General features: G+C 38.1%; 1 protein-coding gene and 2 long non-coding RNA genes across 5 annotated transcripts in view; all 3 read left to right on the forward strand.

The window, feature by feature from the left end:
• Positions 1 to 4,816, forward strand: part of cerk (ceramide kinase) — a 38,516-nt gene extending 33,700 nt beyond the window's left edge. Inside the window, exon 13 of the mRNA XM_077233942.1 lies at positions 2,632 to 4,816. Within this exon, the coding sequence (XP_077090057.1) occupies positions 2,632 to 2,719 (88 nt within the window). The 3' untranslated portion in view covers positions 2,720 to 4,816. The remainder of the gene's footprint in view (positions 1 to 2,631) is intronic.
• Positions 4,817 to 5,369: 553 nt separating this feature from the next.
• LOC143741652 (uncharacterized) lies at positions 5,370 to 5,778 on the forward strand. The gene is made up of 2 exons (XR_013205185.1): positions 5,370 to 5,511; positions 5,638 to 5,778. It is a non-coding gene; the product is annotated as an uncharacterized LOC143741652 (long non-coding RNA).
• A 6,206-nt stretch (positions 5,779 to 11,984) lies between these two features.
• LOC143741521 (uncharacterized) lies at positions 11,985 to 14,687 on the forward strand. 3 transcript variants are annotated; one of them, XR_013205105.1, is made up of 4 exons: positions 11,985 to 12,228; positions 12,980 to 13,015; positions 14,092 to 14,303; positions 14,456 to 14,687. It is a non-coding gene; the product is annotated as an uncharacterized LOC143741521 (long non-coding RNA). The 3 variants fall into 3 exon arrangements; XR_013205104.1 differs by lacking the exon at positions 11,985 to 12,228 and having other exon boundaries at positions 12,793 to 13,015; XR_013205106.1 differs by lacking the exons at positions 11,985 to 12,228; positions 12,980 to 13,015 and adding an exon at positions 13,503 to 13,574.
• Positions 14,688 to 21,260: the final 6,573 nt, after the last annotated feature.

Here is a 21,260-nt window from a genome sequence, read left to right on the forward strand (position 1 = left end):
GGTTAAGAGGCTCATCTATCACTGTTTTCCATTTGTTTGTAGTTTATGTTTATGGAGTAAATATATAGGCTATAATCTGTGTGTTCAGCTTTAAAACAAAACAGAACATGGCGGGTGCTGGTGTTTCGCGTGGGTTCGGCCAATCAGCATACACTAACGTCACTGGTAGTTCCTCCAGTGCTGGTTTAGACCCGACTCTGAAGTAGGAGCTAAATTAGTTCCTCCAAAAGGAGTTCCTAAAACTAAAATCTTTCCTAGTTCCTGCGATGCGAACACGCCAAAAAAACAGGTACTCCCGCCAATAGTTCTAGGAACTATGAAAAGGTTCCTCCGGTGCGAAAGCCCTTTAAGTTACAAACATTGTGCCTTTAAAGGTACTGCCCAAGTGACAAGCTGCTGTACCCCTTAAAAGTATACATTTTTCTGACAGCTTAATGACCAAAAATTAAAAGTTACATGCGGTGAAAATGGGAACTCTTTCACTGTGCCATGTTTCCAAAAGGAAAGAGTGTGGCATTATACTTTTAATGCACTAATTACTTCAAGCAAGTTCTATTGTCATTGTAATGAAGGGGTGCGGACATCACTGCCACTCACACTGAGACTTAATCATAAATCTAAGAGATGTCACAATATATGAACAGTTTTCAGAAAATGTTCCTCTAACTCAAAAGGAACATGCTTCACTGAAGTGACGGTCGATTAGTGAAGGCTTTAGTTGAAACGTTGAGGTCTCATGAGCACCAGATTGTCTCAGCACTAGCATACTAAACAGGGTAAATAAATGGACTTTTGTGTTCTGAGCCTGTGCAAAAATGCTATTAAAATTAAAAAACTCCCTCCATTGTGCCCGCTGAGGAGGAGTTCTCCTCCTCGATACAGCATGACACCTCGCCCGAACGCATCATTTCCTTCACGCCCCATTGTTCTGTGTCAACAATGCGTAGCAATGAAATGCTCTTAATTTAATGGCCTTCTCACTGTTAAAGGCTCACCTCCTTTAATTAAAATAGAAGTCCATTCATTTATTCCATTTTCAGCTTCAGTAATTGTTTCTCGAATGAGTAAGCAAATAACCTGTTGAGATAATTGATGATGATACCACGGCCGAAAGAGGCAATCGCCTGGCACTGAACTCACCTCCAGAGTATTGAGTGGAATTAGAGGAAATTAAAGAGCCCCCGAACCTCCTAATAGCACATGCATTTAACTGCAAAACTTTTTACTCAACACGACAACTCATTTATTGCTTACCAGCGCTTAATCGCACTTCTTTTTACTCCAGGACACAACGTATTAGTGGTGTTTGCTAAAGCAAGCATCAATTTTACTATTGCAAATAGTTTGAGATTTGAACGAACCATTATACTTCAGGGTTTCTGCGAGTCTTAAAGCCTTAATTTGCCCTTACACCCATTAAGGCCTTAAAATAGTGGTAAATCAGAGCAGAAAGTCTTACATTCATAAAAATCATGGCATTAAATGCTGCATGCTTTGCAAAACATAAATATCTTCCTTAGTATTGTTGTCCTTTTTTCCAATACAAATATCTAAATGTTTAAATCAAAATAAAATTACTCTAAATGTAAAATAAAGTCTTGAAAAATATACTATTTATATATATATACAACAAATATTTTAGTCATAAACTTCATTTTGATTAATTTCACAGAAAACAAGACTTTACATTTTGTCATTTTACAGCTGAAGCAAATGTATATTGATTTAGGAATGTTTCGATATTTGCACTGGAAAAATAGAGAAATATTAAGGAAACATCACTTTTTTGCAGTTTCCATATTGTAGAGGTTTTAAGCAAAACAATTCAAGCTTTTTTTTTTGTAAAATTATTTAAAAAGTAACATATCTGTTGGAAGGTGCATTTTAAAATTCTAAAGTGTTTCTCCTTAAAAATTGAAAGAACATAATTCCTAATAATCCCTTCAATTTATTTCTTACATTTTCGATACTTGGTCTTGAGTCTTTAATTTACCTTCATACCTAAAATGTTTTGTAAAATAGTTTTTAGCAACCTAGACTCATTGGAAAAAACTATTTTCACTGCATTTTCCAGTTGAAATGAACACTAGTGGCAGTAAAACAAAAAACTACTTTTATTCCTTTTCGCACAAATTAATACTTTTACCATAGGGAATGATTTATAAACTAATGCATTTTCACATGTGTTCCAAATAACCAGCTCCAAATGAATGGTCTTGCGATTTGCAGCGCTCGGTACGAGTCCCACGAAACGCAATTCAAGATAAAACCACTCAAAGACTTGTCAAAGCAAGCTAGAATGGCCTGGTTGCTTAAGCAAATGTTTTTATTTTATGTTTGCTTTAGTGTAGGTGGGATGGTTAGCATTAACCTTTTACCGCCACACACTAATTCTTTCACAATATGTACAAACAACCAACGTAATAAAACATTGCCAGATTCACGTTCAAAGATATCCGGCTTTTAGCACCACTCACTTTGAATGTGTCACAAAGTGAGTAAATGTAATAACATTTAGCTGAAACGCCGCCTCAGGGACACATTTCCAATATGCCTGGGCCGGTTTTTATCGTGTTGTTTTTTCCAGTGAATTGGTTGAATTTTGTTTGACTTTTTCTTTCTCTATCTCAGGGTCCACTGCCAGTTGATCACGCTGTTTGCAAGAGGAATCGAAGAGCCGCCGGTGTTTGAGGACCCGTACACTCACTGTGCAATATAGATCTCCATTAATTCACTTAAGAAACCTCCAGCTGGAACATGAAGGATTGAGATTCTGTGAATGGAAGAGTCACCTTCAGCTCAGCACAATGTCAGGCTGTTATCTAGATAATCCTCGTAAAGATGCTTTGGAAACACAGAGCTGGTGTCAACAGCATCTTTATACAGGCTGTATTAGATTTGTGTCGGATAGGATTAGCTGTTTCAGCTAGGCACTGGTATTGCTATTTTCTTTTTTATTTTCATTTCAACCCTTGAAGTCCTTGAAGTTGCTGGTGATATCTCTTGTTGTGTGCGACAGCTTCCAATTGTCTTCCACCGCGATCAAGCTGGTCTTGAGAGTAGCGTTAATTGAATTCCAAAGTCAAATTCTTGGAACCGTGAACTGTTTTGGTTATGAAACCATGGTAGCACCTTTGCTGTTTTGTCTAGATATAAAGCACACGAGGTGGTCAGCCGATAAAGATAATGATATACCAAAAAAAGGTTGTGGTTTGTGTTCGTAAAATAAATAAAAATCTGGCATTTACTACAAAAGTTCCAAACAAATGTAGCCAACTTTGTTGTTTTTGGCAATGTTGTTATTGTTAACTAACAAAGACTCAAAAATGTTTTCGGCATTTAAAACAAATCTGAAATAAAATTAAATAAAATAAATATTAGATGAAAAACTAAGTTTTGAGTTATAAATAAGTTATGAGTTGATGTAAATGAGTTGAAGTACTGTAAGTACTAAAACTAAGACTGAAATAAAAATAAATTCAAGCTTACATAGAAATCTTTAAAAAAAATATTTACTCATAAAAATGACAAAAACACAAGAAATTACTAAAATTAAAGTGAAAACAGAAAATATAAGGGGGCATTCTAACTAAAAACGGTGAAAAAATGTATGCGTTTTTGCAGTTCATTTACACAAAATGCCCGAAAATGCAAACTTTTCAAAACAATATTCTTATCTGTGTAAACTAGAAAAAGGTTAATTTGTGAAAGCGGTGACATCACACACATTACGTGTTCAGTCCGTAGGAGCATAGAGTTTCTTTACACAGTGACATCACCAACTACTGTCCTGGCATGAATATTACAGCATTTTTAGTTGTTTTCACGGATCCGTGTGAATGTGTAAACGTTCCCTTCGGTATATACAAACTTGTCATGTTCTATTTTGGTTACGTTATTTTGGAAAAAAGCAGCTACGACATTCTGCTAAATCTCTTTTTTTTGTGTGTGTTTTACTAAACGTCATACAGGTTTGGAACGACATGGGGGTGATTGAATGGCAGTATTTTCTGTTTTTGATGAACCGTTCCTTTAAAAAATGTGCATGAAGTAACATCAAATCAAATCTACACATGATCAGTAACATCCCGTTATTTATTTAAATGCAAAATTTACTGTTATTGTTCAAATGGAACGTCCAATCAGTATGAATCCACTTCTCAAAATAAAAACACATCTCTTAGATGTTTGACCAACTCTAATTCTAATTGTCCCACTCTTACCACGGTCAGTTTTGTTTTCTGGACATTTCATGCATGTAAATGTAGCATTAGTAATAGTGAGCTGGACTACTAGAGTAACACTGCAGGGTCAGTGTACATACAGTGTTCATCAGACAGAATGTAAATGAAAATACGGTAGCGCTCTGGTTGCGTCCCTCCCCTCGAGAATGCTTCCTCTTTTATAATGAATTCTATGTTTGTTTCCTTGCCGACGTCTTATTTCTTCTGAAATATCTTATTGTTCTTGCAGTATCAAAGGATGGAGTTTATGACAGACAGAAAAATTGCTTTTCGCCGTGGTGCATGTCACCTGCTTTAATATGCATGTTTTTTCTAAGTTGTTCCTTGAGCTGTGCTAGTGATTTACAGATGCATCATGGGAAACCAACGCTCTCAGAGGATATACATGTTCTGTACAATTACAAACAAAATGTTCATGTCCTTCATAGACTGGAAGATTGTATGGAAGCTTATTTCCACCACATTAGAAAAAAAATCATGCTTTGGCAAATTATAATTATATGGAAGTTGACATTATGAGATTAAAAGAAGCAAAAGATTAAAAGAACCCCCCCCCCCCACCCAAAAAAAAACAATTAAGACGTTCCCTTAATTTTTCTCTTAATCTAATTATGACTAAGTATCTAGTAATTTTGTATTTTATTCCATAATTAGGATTCACCGAAGCTTTTTGTTCTTAATTTTAATTGTATTATTTCTTTGTCATAATTATGACATATTGCCAGTTTTTGCGTCATTATTATGACTATCTAATAAATTTGTATTTTATGCCATAATTAGGATTTACCAAAGCTTTTTGTTCTTAAAAAAAAAAGAAAGAAATTCATTACCACACTTATTGTAGAGAAATATGACCCCGTTTTTGATGATATCCACCCATATGTACTAAAGTAAGACCATGGTAATGATATCAGTGTATGCAATTCTAGAGCTTCCAAGAGCCTCTGCTGTTATAAATTATGAACTGTGGCTCGCTATTCTTGTGTGAACAGTACTTGTCGTGTGTAGTATTAGCCTCATGTCAAAGCGTGTGTATTTGACACCTACTCCTGTTTGACAGCCCTCTTCAGCCCTAATCAAACCCATGCTGTGCCACCAACTTGCCCTACTGATCCAAAGATATCAATCACAACCCATTTTAATCACTTGAATGTGGCTACATTTTTGATTTGCATCGCCCTGGTGGCTGCTGGTCATTGATGGCTCGTGACAGGTGACTGTAAAATGTACTGCAATGTTTTTTGTGTGTGTGTGTGTGTGTGTGTGTGTGTGTGTGTGTGTGTGTGTGTGTGTGTGTGTGTGCGTGTGTGTGTGTGTGTGTGTGTGTGTGTGTGTGTGTGTGTGTGTGTGTGTGTGTGTGTGTGTGTGTGTGTGTGTGTGTGTGTGTGTCCAGCAGAAAGCAATTGTCAAGTCTCAGTGATGATTGAGAGTGAAGTCATCTTGCAGGACTCGAGATGACGTGTAAGACCTGATGTTTAATTTGATTTGTTGAATGAAAACAAAGAAAATCCGCTAATAAAGTTTATCAAACAACCTTTAGTGTCCTGAGTGGTCCGTTTTGATACGATTCATTTTGGTATGTATATGAGGAGAAAACTTTCACAAACATGGCCAGAATCATGTATAACAAAAAAAAGCCTGTTTGAGGACTATTTTCATGATGATTCAGTGCATTTTCCGTTCTCATTACTACACTGCAGAACTAACAATATATTTAAATTGTAGGTTTGAGTACAATATGCTACATTTGACTGGTGCTGGATAATTTCTTGGTGAGATTGCCATGAGAATCTGGAAAATGAATGGAAGAGAATGTACATGCCTGTAAGATTGAAATTTGAATATGATATTTGAAAATTAAGTGATTATTTTTTTAATCACTGGTTTCACTTCAGGACCTTCATTTTAGGCAATCCACAATTGTTTATATAAAACAAAACAAAAAAAATCCTTAAAATAAAACAAGAATAGATTACCATGTTCTTGTATTGTTTCATATTCTTGGCAGTCAATAATTTGTAGTACAAAACATATTTTAGTTTACACAAACTATGTTTATCCTTGGGTTTTAAGGATGAGGTCATGTCACGCAACCTAGCCATTTCTACATCCACCTGATTTGACTAACTTTTAACAAGTGACACATGAATTTGTGCCAAAACACCATAGATTACCATAAAAAACCTATTATTTGCATCAAGTTTTGTTTGTTTTTCCCTACTGTGCACATCCCTGTCAGAACACACCTGTGCCCTAATTTTCGGGTCACAAGCTAAGCGATCGCCCCCCGTCTTCAAACTCACGCCATTGTTAGAGCATCGTAGATGTTGCATCAAAGTCCTCCTGGAAATGTCCGTATTTGTGAGTTGGGAGGTAAGAATTAAGAAATCAAGTGCATTGAAATCGCTTTAAAAAAATCACAGAAAAATACAGCATGGTTTTTCTACAAAAGTATAAATTTAAAAAATGCACATCAAGTGTGTTTTCTCGCTTTTGTTGATGTTTGTATTCAATTTATGAAGGTGATGTAAACTGCGTTGTTGATTTAGTACATGTATCTTGGTTATTGCAAATTAAAAAAAAATGATACATTTTAACAAATAAAGCTATTACTTCTGCCATATGTTCTTAGAAACATGCCCCCAACTTGGAAACTCAAGGCTCAAAGAAAATCTGAGTTACTGAGTCAGACATACAATATATTGCCAAACGTTTTGGGATGTCCGCCTTTAAATGCACATGAAATTTAATGACATCCTATTCTTAATCTGTAGGGTTTAATATGGAGTTGGCCCACCCTTTGCAGGTATAACAGCTTCAACTCTTCTGGGAAGGCTTTCCACAAGGTTTAGGAGTGTTTATGGGAATTTTGGACCATTCTTCTAGAAGAGTATTTGTGAGGTCAGGCACGGATGTTGGACGAGAAGGCCTGGCTTGCAGTATCCGTTCTAATTCATCCCAAAGGTGTTCTATGGGGTTGAGGTCAGGACACTGTGAAGGCCAGTCAAGTTCCTCCACATCAAACTCGCTCATCCATGTCTTTATGGACATTGCTTTGTGCACTGGTGTGCAGTCATGTTGGAATGGGCCATCCCCAAACTGTTCCCACAAAGTTGGGAGCATTTTGAAATTGTCCAAAATGTATTTTAATGCTGAACCATTAAGAGTTCCTTTCACTGGAACTAAGGGGCCAAGCCAAACCCCTGAAAAACAACCCTTCACCATAATCCCCCCTCCACCAAACTTTACACATGGCACAATGCAGTCAGGCAAGTACTGTTCTCCTGGCAACCGCCAAACCCAGACTCGTTCATCGGATTGCCAGACAAAGAAGCGTGATTCGTCACGTCAGAGAACACATCTCCATTGCTCTAGAGTCCAGTGGCGGCTGCTTTACTCCACTGCATCCGACACTTTGCATTGGACTTGATGTAAGGCTTGGATGCAGCAGCTCAGCCATGGAAACCCATTCCATGAAGCTCTCTATGCACTGTTCTTGAGCTAATCTGAAGGCCACACGAAGTTTGGAGGTCTGTCTGTAGCTATTGACTGCAGAAAGTTGCCGACTTCTGTTGTTCCCAATTGCTTCCACTTTGTTATCACTAACAGTTGACCGTGGAATATTTAGTTTTCACGAATGGACTTATTGCACAGGTGGCAACCTATCACGGTACCACACTTGAATTCACTGAGCTCCTGAGAGTGACCCATTCTTTCACAAATGTTTGTATAAGCAGTCTGTGTGCCTACAGGCTTGATTTTATACAACTGTGGCCATGGAAGTGATTGGAACACCTGAATTCAATGATTTGGAGGGGTGTACCAATACTTTTGGCAATATAGTGTTTTTCTGTAGGCTATCCCAGAAGTTAGCATCACCCTGGTTCCCTTGACAAATTAGAATTTTTCCATTGGCTTTTGGATTATTCCAGTTCATCATGATAATTTTCAAAAATGAACAGAACTTTTACAAATTTTGAAGTCTAAATACAATCGGCAGAAATAATGAGACTGTAAAACTGGACAGTGAGTAGATGAGTATCTACATTTGGCTGATACCGTCTTGTAAACCGCATTTTTTGTCGGTTTTCAAAAACTTTTTTGCTTCAAATAAACTTTTGTAACGTTATGATTCACCTCGTAGCTGGTTGGCTTGGATCATGCCTTATACTAAGACTATACAAATCCCTATGGGTAAAATGAATGAAAAACATACTTAAGAAACCAACAACATTGTGGAGACGTGCATGTCCGACAAGACTTTAATGCACAATTATATGTTTTTTAAGCGCCACAGAGATAGTGTTTACATTATTTCTGGCGAATCAGCATTCAAAACGGCTACGAATATTTGCATTTTCAATTTGGATATGAGAAAGTAGTACACTTCACCTCTACACAACACCATCCTACATTTGTTAAAGTACAAAACACATCTGATCTCCCAGCTCTAGGGAAGGCAGTATCTGTCAAGAGCTGTTATTATGAATCCACTACATCTACTCATGTTTCAGTGCTATTCTTAAGAGGCTTTAATAATACAGAGCCTGTGCTCCTGACAAATGTCATTGGCTGGGGGGAAAAAGACGAATGGGGTTCCTCCACGTTTAACAGGCTTATTTCATAAAAATGACTGCGGGGGAGAAATAATTCGTTCCCTCCAGTGAGATGGAGGGATATTTAGTTCTTCGTTTTGCTCACAGTTTCGATATGGTCCATAGATTATGCTGCTATCTGGACCGGCATGGCAATGAAGCCGGGTAATTTTCTCATCTCTCGTCCACAAAGTAAATTCCATTTCCTTTTCCTCCTCTCTGTAGCTTCTCCGCGTCTTGATTGATTTATTCTGCGGGGTTGCACCCCGTCGAGACCGACCGTCTCATTCAGCGACTCTTCCCTGGAGACATTACAAAAGACAAACAAACAGCTGTCTTCAGGCTCTCGAACCACTGTTTGGCGACAGCTCGTCGTGAGAGTGATAACATCTGCGGCTTGACGCGCGTTTAAAACGCTCCGCCTTTAAATAACTCAGCTGAGATTGGATGGACTCTTTGTCTGCAGAAATCGCACCTGAGCCCCAGACACCAACTTGTCTGTTTTCAGTGTCGGGATTGAGTTTAAGGCTGCGTCCCCGAAGGCTGCGTACGCCTGCTATTCACTGAAAGAATTTACTTTACTGCCGATGGGAAAGTAGGCCTATCTGTTGTATGTTGTAAAACACTACACGAGTCCTGGGACATGTCATAATGTTGGGCCATGAAACATTCCAGATTATGTACATTTAAGCTCTATCTACAGCATTTGTGGCATAATGTTGATTAATGATTACCACAACTACAACAAAAATGCAGGTAGTTTACAATGGAAGTATGCCAATAGGCCTAAATTATGCCAATTTTCAGAGCATTTAAAATTTAGAAATATCACTATTTATTATATCATATTATACACTATTAATTGCTATATAAAATAACTTGCATTCATTGTTCTGTTAAAACTATTAGGGGTGTAACAACATAACATTTCACAATATATTGCTATACAAAAATCCAACAATGTGTATCGTGGACAGTGGCAATATGTATTGTGTATAGTTCACCCAAAATAAAAATAACTGGTGAGAAAAAATTCTAGTTTTCAGAGTTTTAGTGTCGGTACTACATTAAACTAGCCTACTATATATAATGTTGAATTTAATGTATAATAATGCAATGGGGGGATATGTCTGGGTCCTTATAATGCCAAATGTCTTCTGTTACCAGTAAAAAGTGGCTTACATTATTTATCTAGTCAGTGACAGAGTGCAAGCATATTCGTCTAAAATAATTCTTTATTTCCAGCTTCAGAATCATGAATATTTTTATTCTGGTGTCACTATTGTCTCGTGCATTGGGTTACCATCACCAGCCTATTCATTTACACACCCAATGTAATATCAAATCCAGCATTTGAATCAACAGAATATTTTTTGTATTTTTGTCATTTTTATATTTTCAAAATACATCACTTAGTATGATTTCTAAGCTGTTTTTCCTCATGGGGACCAAACATGTTTTTGTCCCCACAACTTAGCTGTTTCCGCCACAGAATAAAACAATTAAAAGGTAACTGCAACTTTTATCTCACAATTCTGACTTTTTTTCACAATTTACTGTTCAGAATTGCGTGATATAAAGTCTCAATTTTGAGTTATAAAGTCAGAATTCTGACTTTATCACTCGCAATTGTGAGTTTATATCACGCAATTCTGACTCGCAATTGTGAGTTTATATCTTGAATTCCGACTTTATGAGTTTATATCTCGCAATTCTGACTTTATCACTCGCAATTGTGAGTTTATATCACGCAATTCTGACTCACAATTGTGAGTTTATATCTTGCAATTCTGACTTTATAACATGCAATTGTGAGTTTATATCACGCAATTCTGAATTTCTAACACGCGATTGTGAGTTTATATCTCGCAATTCTGACTTTATCACTCGCAATTGTGAGTTTATATCACGCAATTCTGACTCGCAATTGTGAGTTTATATCTTGCAATTCTTAGTTTATAACATGCAATTGTGAGTTTATATCACGCAATTCTGAATTTATTCGTTAGGTTCACATGACGTAGAGCTTAGATCGGGCCCAAAAAATCAAGCCCGACCCGAGCTGAGCCCGTGCACGTTATGTACGAGCGGGCCCGGCCCGACACATTAACTGTAATTATGAGCCCGAGCCCGATTTAAACCCGACCGTTTTTAATACGTGGGCCGTTATAACCAGGGGCGACGACAGATCATTTTTTAACGCATGCAGGTGCTGAATGGGTGCTAGACCATTGACTGGGGAGCTGCGCAATTTTATATATATATATATATATATATATATATATATATATATATATATACTATTAATAAATGTGCAAAAATTGGCCACTTAATATTTAATATTCAATTATTTTAATTATCACAATGATAGTTTTAATTCTATTAAATTGAACAAGCACAACATTCAGCATTCAATCAAATATTCTTAAAGATTCATTATTATTAATAATGTTATTTCGACATATGTGTGCGTGCAACAAGCAAGATGTGAATTTGTAAATTCGGTGACAAGCGTGCCGAGAATTGATTTAATTTTATGATGAGATGGCTCCAGTTCACGTGCTATGGTGACCGCGGCTCGCCGGCGCCTCCGTGTCATGATTATTGTCTGCTATATTTGCTTCTTATTTATTAAATCCAGCCAATTGGTTGATGAAAAATTTATTCAAATTAAGATACAATTTATACAAAACGAAATTCACTTTAAAGAAAGGCTTTCTACAAAACAAAACATAATGAAGTGGTCAAAATCATGCCTGAACCACTCCATGTCTCCTGATATTGCGCATCCTCCTATCTACTCTGTTCACTTTCATAATCAACATAGATGGAAAAAAATAACATAATAATATTTGAATAAATATGAAACTAAATGCGCTTATTTAATGGCTACAACACTTACAGACTCTTTAGCAGCACGCCGCACTTGCACTCAACAAAGCCAACACATATGTTGTCACTGCCCACGAGTTTAAAATATTTCCATACCTCCGACTTTCCTTCATACTTGCTCAAAGTTAATTCTCCTGTTTTAGTTTTTTTCTTTACTTCTTCAAGCTCCATGTTGCACTTAAAGTGTAACTAAACCCCTGGTCAAAGCCTGACTCCACCCACTGGCATTATTTGAAAAATGCTGGAAAAGTGAGAAGCACCTGGCTGCAGCCTGCAGATTTGGGCGGGGGTGCACCTGGGGCGGGGCTGCATGTGCAGCCCCTCCCACAATGCTTCTCATTGGTTAGTGGCAAAGTGATGACGTCGATCGAGGTGGGCCCGCACCTGGGGCGGGGCTGCACGTCTCTACCCACCAACATCTCTTCTTATTGGTTACTGACGTGAACTCATGACGTCGATTCTAGCATGTTTTTATTTCCGCTGTTCATCTCTGCATGGTGAGTACAGGCAAGCTACTCTTCTTTTCTCTAATTTTATTTACAATTTTTAATTCTGAAGTGACGTTTAGTGTGATGATAAAATGAAGTGATGTAAAAATAAGATTGTGTAACTTTACTCACCATATCGCACAAATAACTAGGGCAGCGTTTCCCAAAAGCATCGTAGGTGTGTGTGTGTTTAAATTAGGATATAGTGTTAAAACAAAGCCCTTAAAAAGAAATACAGTGGCAAAACTGAACCAGGAAAATAGGATTTAATAGTTAATACAACATCAAAAAAGTTATATTGTAGGCCTTTTTTTTTAATGAATAAATCTATTAAATGTAAACTATTTTGATATTATTGTTATTAATAAGTATACATTTATTTAATTGAACATGAAACTACATTCAATAGTAATACAAATTCAACAAAACTCATTGGAAAGTAGGGCTTGTTTTATACATTGCATACTGTTACTTATACTTATGTTGCTATACAGTATATGCACTGTCCAATCCTTCTGCTGGAGGGCCACTATCCTGTAGAGTTTAGCTCCAACCCCAGTTAAACACACTTGAACCAGCCAAGCAAGGTCTTACTAGACATACTAGAAGATTCCAGGCAGGTGTGTGGAGTCAAGCTGGAGCTAAACTCTGCAGGACAGTGGCCCTCCAGGAGTGACTTTGGACACCCCTGCACTAGAGTAATAAAATAATAAAACATTTTATGCTAATTCTGATGCTCTATACTTCCTTCTCTTTGCAGATCCTTGGCATTGTGATCCCCATTTATATTTCCTGGGTACCACTTTTGCTATTTTACTTTATATTATTTTTGTGGTAACACTTTACAATAAGGTTCATTAGTTAACATTATTGAATGCATTAACTAATATGAACTAACGATCAGAAATACATTTGTTACAGTATTAGTTAATCTTTGTTACTGTTAGTTAATAAAAATACAGCTGTTCATTGTTTGCTCATGTTAGTTCACAGTGCATTAACAAATGTTAACAAATACAACATTTGATTTTAATAATGTATTAATGTTGAAGTTAATATTAACTAAGATTAATAAATGCTGTAAAGGTATTGTTCATTCTTAGTTCATGTTAACTAAGGTAGTTAACTAATGAACCTTATTGTAAAGTGTTACCATTTTTGTTTTGCTGTGTTAATTATTCTCTAATTCTTACTCTAGTCCTCCATCTCTCTCACCTATTTTTGTTGTTGTTTACTTTATAACTCAAAGGCTCTTTTAAGAGCCACCCCCCCCCCCCCCCGCCCCCACCCCCCCGCAAAAATGCACACAACTGTGTTTAGCAAGGGGGAGTGTGAGCAGTATTAGGACTGCAGTAGTAAGTGCCCATTCTGACAGTACACCAGCATGCCACAGCTGATGTATTACCACATCAACAATCATTTTCCATCATATCCTAATCTATCTATCCTTCTATCTCTGTATGTCTATCTATCTATACCTATCTGTCATGTCTATCTGTCTGTCTGTGTCTGATAAACTGTATTGCCTTCAAAACATTCAGCTTCAAAACTACTTTGATATTCAAAATGAAAACCTTCAAACTTCAAGTTTTTAAAACTATTTCAAACTTTTAGGATAGGCTTTCTCAAGCCAAATGAAAGTTTGTCTTGACAAACTTTTTTTTTAACTAGTTTATGTTGTTCATAAACAAAATAAGTCTCTTAGGTACTTTACAGACAAAGCTAATAACACTCAAGTATATCTTGTTTAACATTTTCCTATAATATGTTTAAAATGTATAAAAAAGAAAGTCCTTGTATGACTCTGTACTATGTTAATGCCTTTATTCAAAATGATTCAATATTGTTTGTTCTGTATTTTATTTAAATTAGGTGTTGTGAACTGGAGTGCATTTTCCAGAGAATATAGGCAAGAGTTGCGGGTGCCGTACTCGATGACTCTGTGCTTGCACTGCACTGAAATACACAAGGACTGCCCACCTGGGTCTGTGGTGATGGCAGAAGGGAGTCCTGCGTGTGATGGCAGAAGACGAGTCCTGCGTGTGTGTGTGTGTGTGTGTGTGTGTGTGTGTGTGTGTGTGTGTGTGTGTGTGTGTGTGTGTGTGTGTGTGTGTGTGTGTGTGTGTGTGTGTGTGTGTGTGTGTGTGTGTGTGATGGCAGAAGACGAGTCCTGCGTGTGTGTGTGTGTGTGTGTGTGTGTGTGTGTGTGTGTGTGTGTGTGTGTGTGTGATGGCAGAAGACGAGTCCTGCGTGTGTGTGTGTGTGTGATGGCAGAAGACGAGTCCTGCGTGTGTGTGTGTGTGTGATGGCAGAAGAGGAGTCCTGTGTGGATTTTTTTTCCGAGAAGGAGGTTGAGGGCTATTGCTCTGTTGATAGTTTTTTCAATGATGGAGGGGAATTTCAGGCTGAGTAGATTGTGTGTACGTGTACGTGTGAGTGTACGTGTACGTGTGAGTGTACGTGTGAGTGTACGTACAGAGTGTACGTGTGAGTGTACGTGTGAGTGTACACGCGCGTGTGTGTGTGTGTACGTGATTATCTGTGTGTGTGCATATCTCTTTACACAATTATTCTTGTTTTGAAATAAAAGTTATCACTGGTATGAGTTTGGTTTTTTGGTATGAGTTGGCATGCATACTATGGGATAAAGAGATTGACAATGTACTTTATGTAGTTGGTTTAAATTCAAACTACTTTATTGGCATGAATGTTTTATAATAACCTATATAATGCACAAAAATAAACAAGAACTATTACAGAGGAATGATTAAAATAAGAAATATATAAGGTGCCATTTATGTTTAATTTACACAGTGAAGTGCAACAGAATGTGAAAAACTTTTAAAATACTACACAGATATTACACAATATATGCTCTGTAATTCCTTATAAGTGTACCTTAGATCAGACATAGTTAAAACTATGTATATGTGCTCTACTCCTGTTTGTTGCTTTCATTATTACTTTAGAGTTTTTTTAATACTTTATCATTTTATGAAAGTATTTCAAATTTGCGGCGACGTCATTACTGTACCACTTAACGCAAATACGATGCATGCGCTGTCAGCGCGATATAGCGCATGAGTTTTAAAGACTGCATTGTTTTCAAACACATATCCTGTTTACCGTGGCGTCGACGTCATTACTGTGCCACTAACCAGAGAAGCGTTGGTGCGGCCCCGCCTCGATCGACGTCATCGCTTTGCCACTAACCAATGAGACGCGTTGCCCCAGGTGCCGGCCCCGATCTGCAGGCTGCAGCCAGGTGTACTTTGGAAAAGTGGGCAGAGCCCAGCGGAGATAGAAGCGACGAACCGAGGGCGGGGCTGAGCGGGGGGGGGGCGTGCACCTGAGACCCGCAGTGACAGCTGCTGTCAAACTAGCTAAAATGGAGTGACGCAATAAGCTTTGCAACAGAGCGGTCATTTGAAGTCGAGAACTTTTCTCCCCCACCTTCACCTGAAGTGGAGGAGGGTGAATTGTCAGTGGACACCAGCTCAAACTGCGGTCTTGGCTCCCGCATCACGATCGGCATCCGATTATTCTTATATTCAGTCATTTTGAGGTATTTTTTCCAGGATTATTATTACTATTACGTTCAATATATTTTGCTGCTATGTGAAAAAAATAATCAGCAAATCGCGCCGGCGCGTTTGTCGACACCAGAGGATTAACTTTAGCCTAAGAAGGAACATAAATTGTGATTAAAAATATATGCTCACTCACATTATGACGCCGCTGCGGTGGTGGAGTTCATGCAAGAAGAGGTATGAAGAGCAGCGTTTGGCAGCGCGAGCTGTGTGGAGAAGCCCATTTCCACCTCCGCAATGGAGGTGGAAATGGGCTTCTCCACACAGCTGGCGCTGGAGAAGCAACCCCACGTAAAATGCAGGTTGCAAACTGGAGCGATAGGCGAGATTAACTCCTAGAGTTGACAAAATAATCTAAATAACTATATAAATGCTATGCTAACTAGATGCTAATATATACAGTATCTATCCTGATCGTTTTCAATACTTGTAATTCCAACCCCTGACTCACTACAGTAGTTTTGACGGAACCAGATCCTTTTATAGACCTTATGTAGCCCCGCCCCTTTCCAGCGCTGCGCTCGTTGTCTTTTGACTTCCGGTCTGTATTTTCACAGCGATCTAGCATAGGTATGAATGAACTGCTCGTAAAAAAATTCCCGGTCGACATTTGTTATGACATCTGCTTTACAATGCTTATGATAAACATTGCAATGCTCATGATAACTTTTGTTAACTCTACAATAAGTAAATCCACTTCACCAGCTAATTACTCCTGGACATGCCATAGAAATATACAGAGCTACCGCAAAAACGGAAGTTCAAAGACAATATTCTAAAGATGACAGTGCCCACGTTTCTCTGGTGCATAAGGTCTATACCAGGGGCTGCCAAGGGCGTGGTGAGCTCGCACCAAGGGCGTAACCGAGTGACGTCAGAGAGTATTCTACGTCAGAGAGTAGCCTACTGCAGGAGCTTTCGGTTTAACCTGAAGAGGGCAGCACTCAGACGTTTTTACACCATATATTTGAAAATTAAAACACTTTATACCCAAATGTCAAAAAATGTACTCGAATCAATGAGCAGCATTTATGAAGCTCCATTCTTACAGATAATTAACTAAAAAAAGTTGTTTTAGTGTTTAGTTACCCTTTAAGCTACACAATACAGCACAGCGTGCGAGTGGAGGAGACGCTGCGCGTGACACGTGACGTGCTTGATCAAGGGCCCGACCCGACCCGAGCATAGTGGCGGGAAATATCGCCCCGGCCCGCGGGTTGGGTCGGGCTCGGGCAGAGAATCTAAGCTCTAACATGACGTCACTGTTTTTCGCCGCCATCTTGACGACCGACGGTCTCAGTTATGCCTGCAATATGTTGTGCATTTGGCTGCAACAACAGCCGAAAGAGGAACCCCGAACTGGTATTTTATTGTATACATAAAGAAAAGGATAGAAGAAATGTCTCATATTGTATGAATGTCTCATATTGTATCATGTCTCATCTTTCTGTGTGCACACACCCGACCCGAAGTGTGCAGCCATAGAGCCCTATACAGCGCGCGAGTAATGAATTGAGCTGTTTGGAGAGTATTCATGTAAAATATGTTGGTTATTTATTAAACAGAGTTGTCATTCAGTCTCTTTGGTAGAGAGAGAGAGAGAGAGAGAGAGAGAGACGAGGAAAACAAAGCATGCAAATGAAAATTACCGTGGCCGGAAAAACTATCGAGCTCATTTTTTTTATTGTGCGATTAATTGATTTATTGACTATCATGACAGGCCGAATCCAGATTAATGACAGCTAGCCGTGAGCCGTGGCTCACAGCTGGCAATCTACCAGCTGAGCCACTTAGCTAGCTAACAACTCGCTACCTAGTCAGAGCAAACTACCACCAAAATCATACATTTGAATTTCTTTTATAATACCAACATTTCCCATGATTAAATATAAATCCTTGGTGGCCAGGTGCCGCTCTTTTACGTCTTTTACCCATCCAGCAACAGCATATTGATACGCGTCTGTACTCTTGAAAGCCTTCAAGCGATCCCCACTGTATGGGAGAGGGTTTATGCACAAGATATATATATATATATATATATATATATATATATATATATATATATATATATATATATATATATATATATATATACCATGGAAGGCAAATTGGGGCAAGTCTGGGGCAGATAATAAAGGACAAAAGAAAACTGGGGGTAACAAATAAGGATCGGAGCCTAAAATTAAAATTTTATCATGTATCTCTGTCTTTCTCTCTCATTCAAATGGACAGATTGGGCGGCCATACCGGGCGAGATCGTTCGTCAATATGGCGGCATTCTATTTCTAGTGACGTAGGTGGCATCTATGAATAACACACAATTTGTGAGTTTATATCACTCAATTCTGACTATATAACATGCAATTGATAGTTTATATCACGCAATTCTGACTTTATCACTCGCAATTGCATCTTTATATCTTGCAATTCTGAGAAATAAATTGCGAATTGCGAGATGTAAACATGCAATTGTGAGATTAAAAGTCGCAATCATATTTTAAAATGTTTTATTTTCTGGCGGAAACAAGCTTCCATAAATACCTGAACCCCACCAAAAAAAAAAAATTTAATTAAAAAAAATATCAGTCAGTCACAATGCACACAGATATGAAGTTGTTAAGATTTGAACACATTTACATTTATTCATTTTAGCTGACGCTTTTATCCAAAGCGACTTACAATTGCTATATATGTCAGAGGTCGCACGCCTCTGGAGTAACTAGGGGTTAAGTGTCTTGCTCAGGGACACATTGGTGTCTCACAGTGGATTCGAACCCGGGTCTCTCACACCAAAGGCGTGTGTCTAATCCACTGCGCCATCACCACCCGATCTTTTTTTTTCTTTTTTCTTTTTTCTTTTTTTTCTGCATTAACAATGCAGAACAACCCCCACACCCCCCCCCCCCCCAACCCCCCAAACAACACACACGCACATTCAACATATAAGAAACTTTTTTTAACCATTAACCTTACCGTCTGAACCAAACAATTTTGAAATAAAGGGAGTGTATTTATGACACAATGGGATGAAAGGAAACATCCACAATGAGCTGAAAACAGAGTAATTTTCAATAAAAGGATAAAGATTATGTGTTAAAATGCATAAATGCAGCCTTTATAGTCTTGAAAGAGCAATTGAGCACAAACAAACTCAAAGTCAATGGAGACAAAGCACTAAAGGAATGCCATATGGAATACAGAGAGACTCACAATAAAGACTTTGAATATTATTCAGTGGCCACATAAATGTCTCCAAGGGCCTAACTTTTAAAAGATCTTATTTAGGATTATTAGAGCTGAAAGCAATAAATATGCAAATTGTTGTTTCCAGGTGTTATTGATCACCGGTCCTTTGTGTGTTAAGAGAGGTCATGAAGTAGGGGAGAGAAAGAGAAGGACTGGAGGATGTAATGTACACCTACTTATCATACCATACATCATTAAACCCCTTCACACTTTCTGTCATCATGACCGATTCATTGAGACAACACTGCAAACGGCCTCAAATTCACAGTTTAATTGAGCACACAGTAATAACAGTAAAACTATCTTCAGTTGCCACATGAAAAGCAATGGAGACCATACAGAGCTAATGATCTAAAACCAGGACAATATCATAAGGGACATTTAGAGAGCACTGCTTAATGTCCCATGAGCCTTCATTGTTTTTTATTATTTCAACAAAATCACAAGTTTTCTAGACCACTACTTCATGGTGTAACAAATCAAACATCGCTTTTGGTTGCTGCAGAACGTTTTCTATTAGATGTCTGCTCATATGCCTGAATGTCAAACATCATATGTAGTGAAAAATTGCTGTGTGGTTATGATATGCTTTTTGCACATAATTATGCAGTTGCTAGAGTCTCCTGGGTGGCTGTCAGGGTGTTCTGGGTCGTCTGGCTGTTGCTAAGGCATTTCAAGTGGTGTATGCAGTTGCCAGGGTGTACTGTTGGTTGCCATGGTGTTGCTAAGTTGTTTTGACTGGTTTTAGCACATTGCTAATGTATGCTGTTGCTAGGGTGTTCTGTTGGTATTCAGGGTGTTGCTAAGGTGTTTTGAGTGCTTCTTAGCACATTGTGGTTACACTTTATTTCAAGGTGTCAATGTTAAAGTGTAGTTAAATGTTTTAGTACTGAGTAATAATAATTAACTACATATAGGGTTAGGGTTTGGTTGAGTGTTAGATGCATGCAATTTACTGTTATTACTACGGTAAGTGCATGTAACATATGTAACAAGGACACTGTAAAATAAAGTCTTACCCACATTGCTAATGTACACAGTTTATAGGGTGTTCTGTTGGTTGCCATGGTGTTGCTACAGTGTTTTGAGGGGTTCTTAGCATATTTTTATGCAGTTGCTATGTGCTGCTGGTAGCCAGGGTGTTGAAACCTAATGTGGTTTTAATGGTTTTTATCACATAGTTAAGGTATAGAGTTGCTAGGAAGTTCTGCTGGTTGCCAGGATGTTGCTACAGAGTTTTGAGTGGTTCTTAGCACATTGTTATGCAGTTGCTATGTTCTCCTGGTTGCCAGGGTGTTGTAACCTAATGTGTTTTAATGTTTTTTTTTTATCACATTGCTGTGTGACAGAATTAAAATAACCCTATGAGCATTGTGCAATAGTTATAGCTTGCTTTGGTGATTGCTTTAGCAAACACCACTAATTAGCCACACTATTAGTGCATAAACAGCAAATATACATAATTATTTTAAAAACAAACAGCCTTTTAAAGCAGAAAAGGTGAATGAAAATCAAACAGCTGTCTTTTTGAGCGTGAAATGTAATCTCTGTTCAATTCAAGTGGAGAGCGAAAACTGGACTTTGTTTTTCCTGAAAGCTATTGCATCCCTATTGGTTCTTGCAGGCTGTTTCTGAGACATTTTGATTGCTTTTCGAAGCGTGTCTCTATGCAGTTGCTCAAGTGTTCTGGTGGTTGCCAGGTGTTGCTAAGGTGTTTTGAGGTTTTTTTTAGCACACTGCTATGCAGCTGCTAAGATGTTCTGCTTGTTGTCAGTGTGTTGCTATGGTGTTCTGTGTGGCTTTTAGCACATTCTTATGCAGTTGCTAGGATGTTCTGCTGATTATGTGCAGTTGCTAAGGTATTTTAACTTTTCTTTTAGCACATTTATATGCAGTTGCTAGGGTGTTCTGGCGATTGCCAAGGAGGTGCTGTGTGGTTGCTAAGGTGTCCAGAGTCGTTTTTAAAAAATGCTAGGGGGTTCTGAGTAGTTTTTGGGGGGTTCTGTTGGTTGCCATGTTGTTGCTAAAGTGTTTTGAGTGTTTTTTAACACATTGATGTGCAGTTGCTACCCAGACAGAAACATAGGATACTTTCACACTGTCAGTCCAAATCCAATTATTTGGGTTTCCGATTGGAATCTGATCTATATTTATTGACGTCCACACTGTGTTTCGCAACTGTTCAGATTCGATTTGTGTGTCCAT

The sequence above is a fragment of the Siphateles boraxobius genome, unplaced genomic scaffold (assembly GCF_051911475.1).
Source record: "Siphateles boraxobius isolate OS27281-9 unplaced genomic scaffold, OSU_SipBor_1 19, whole genome shotgun sequence".
Lineage (NCBI taxonomy): Eukaryota > Metazoa > Chordata > Actinopteri > Cypriniformes > Leuciscidae > Siphateles > Siphateles boraxobius.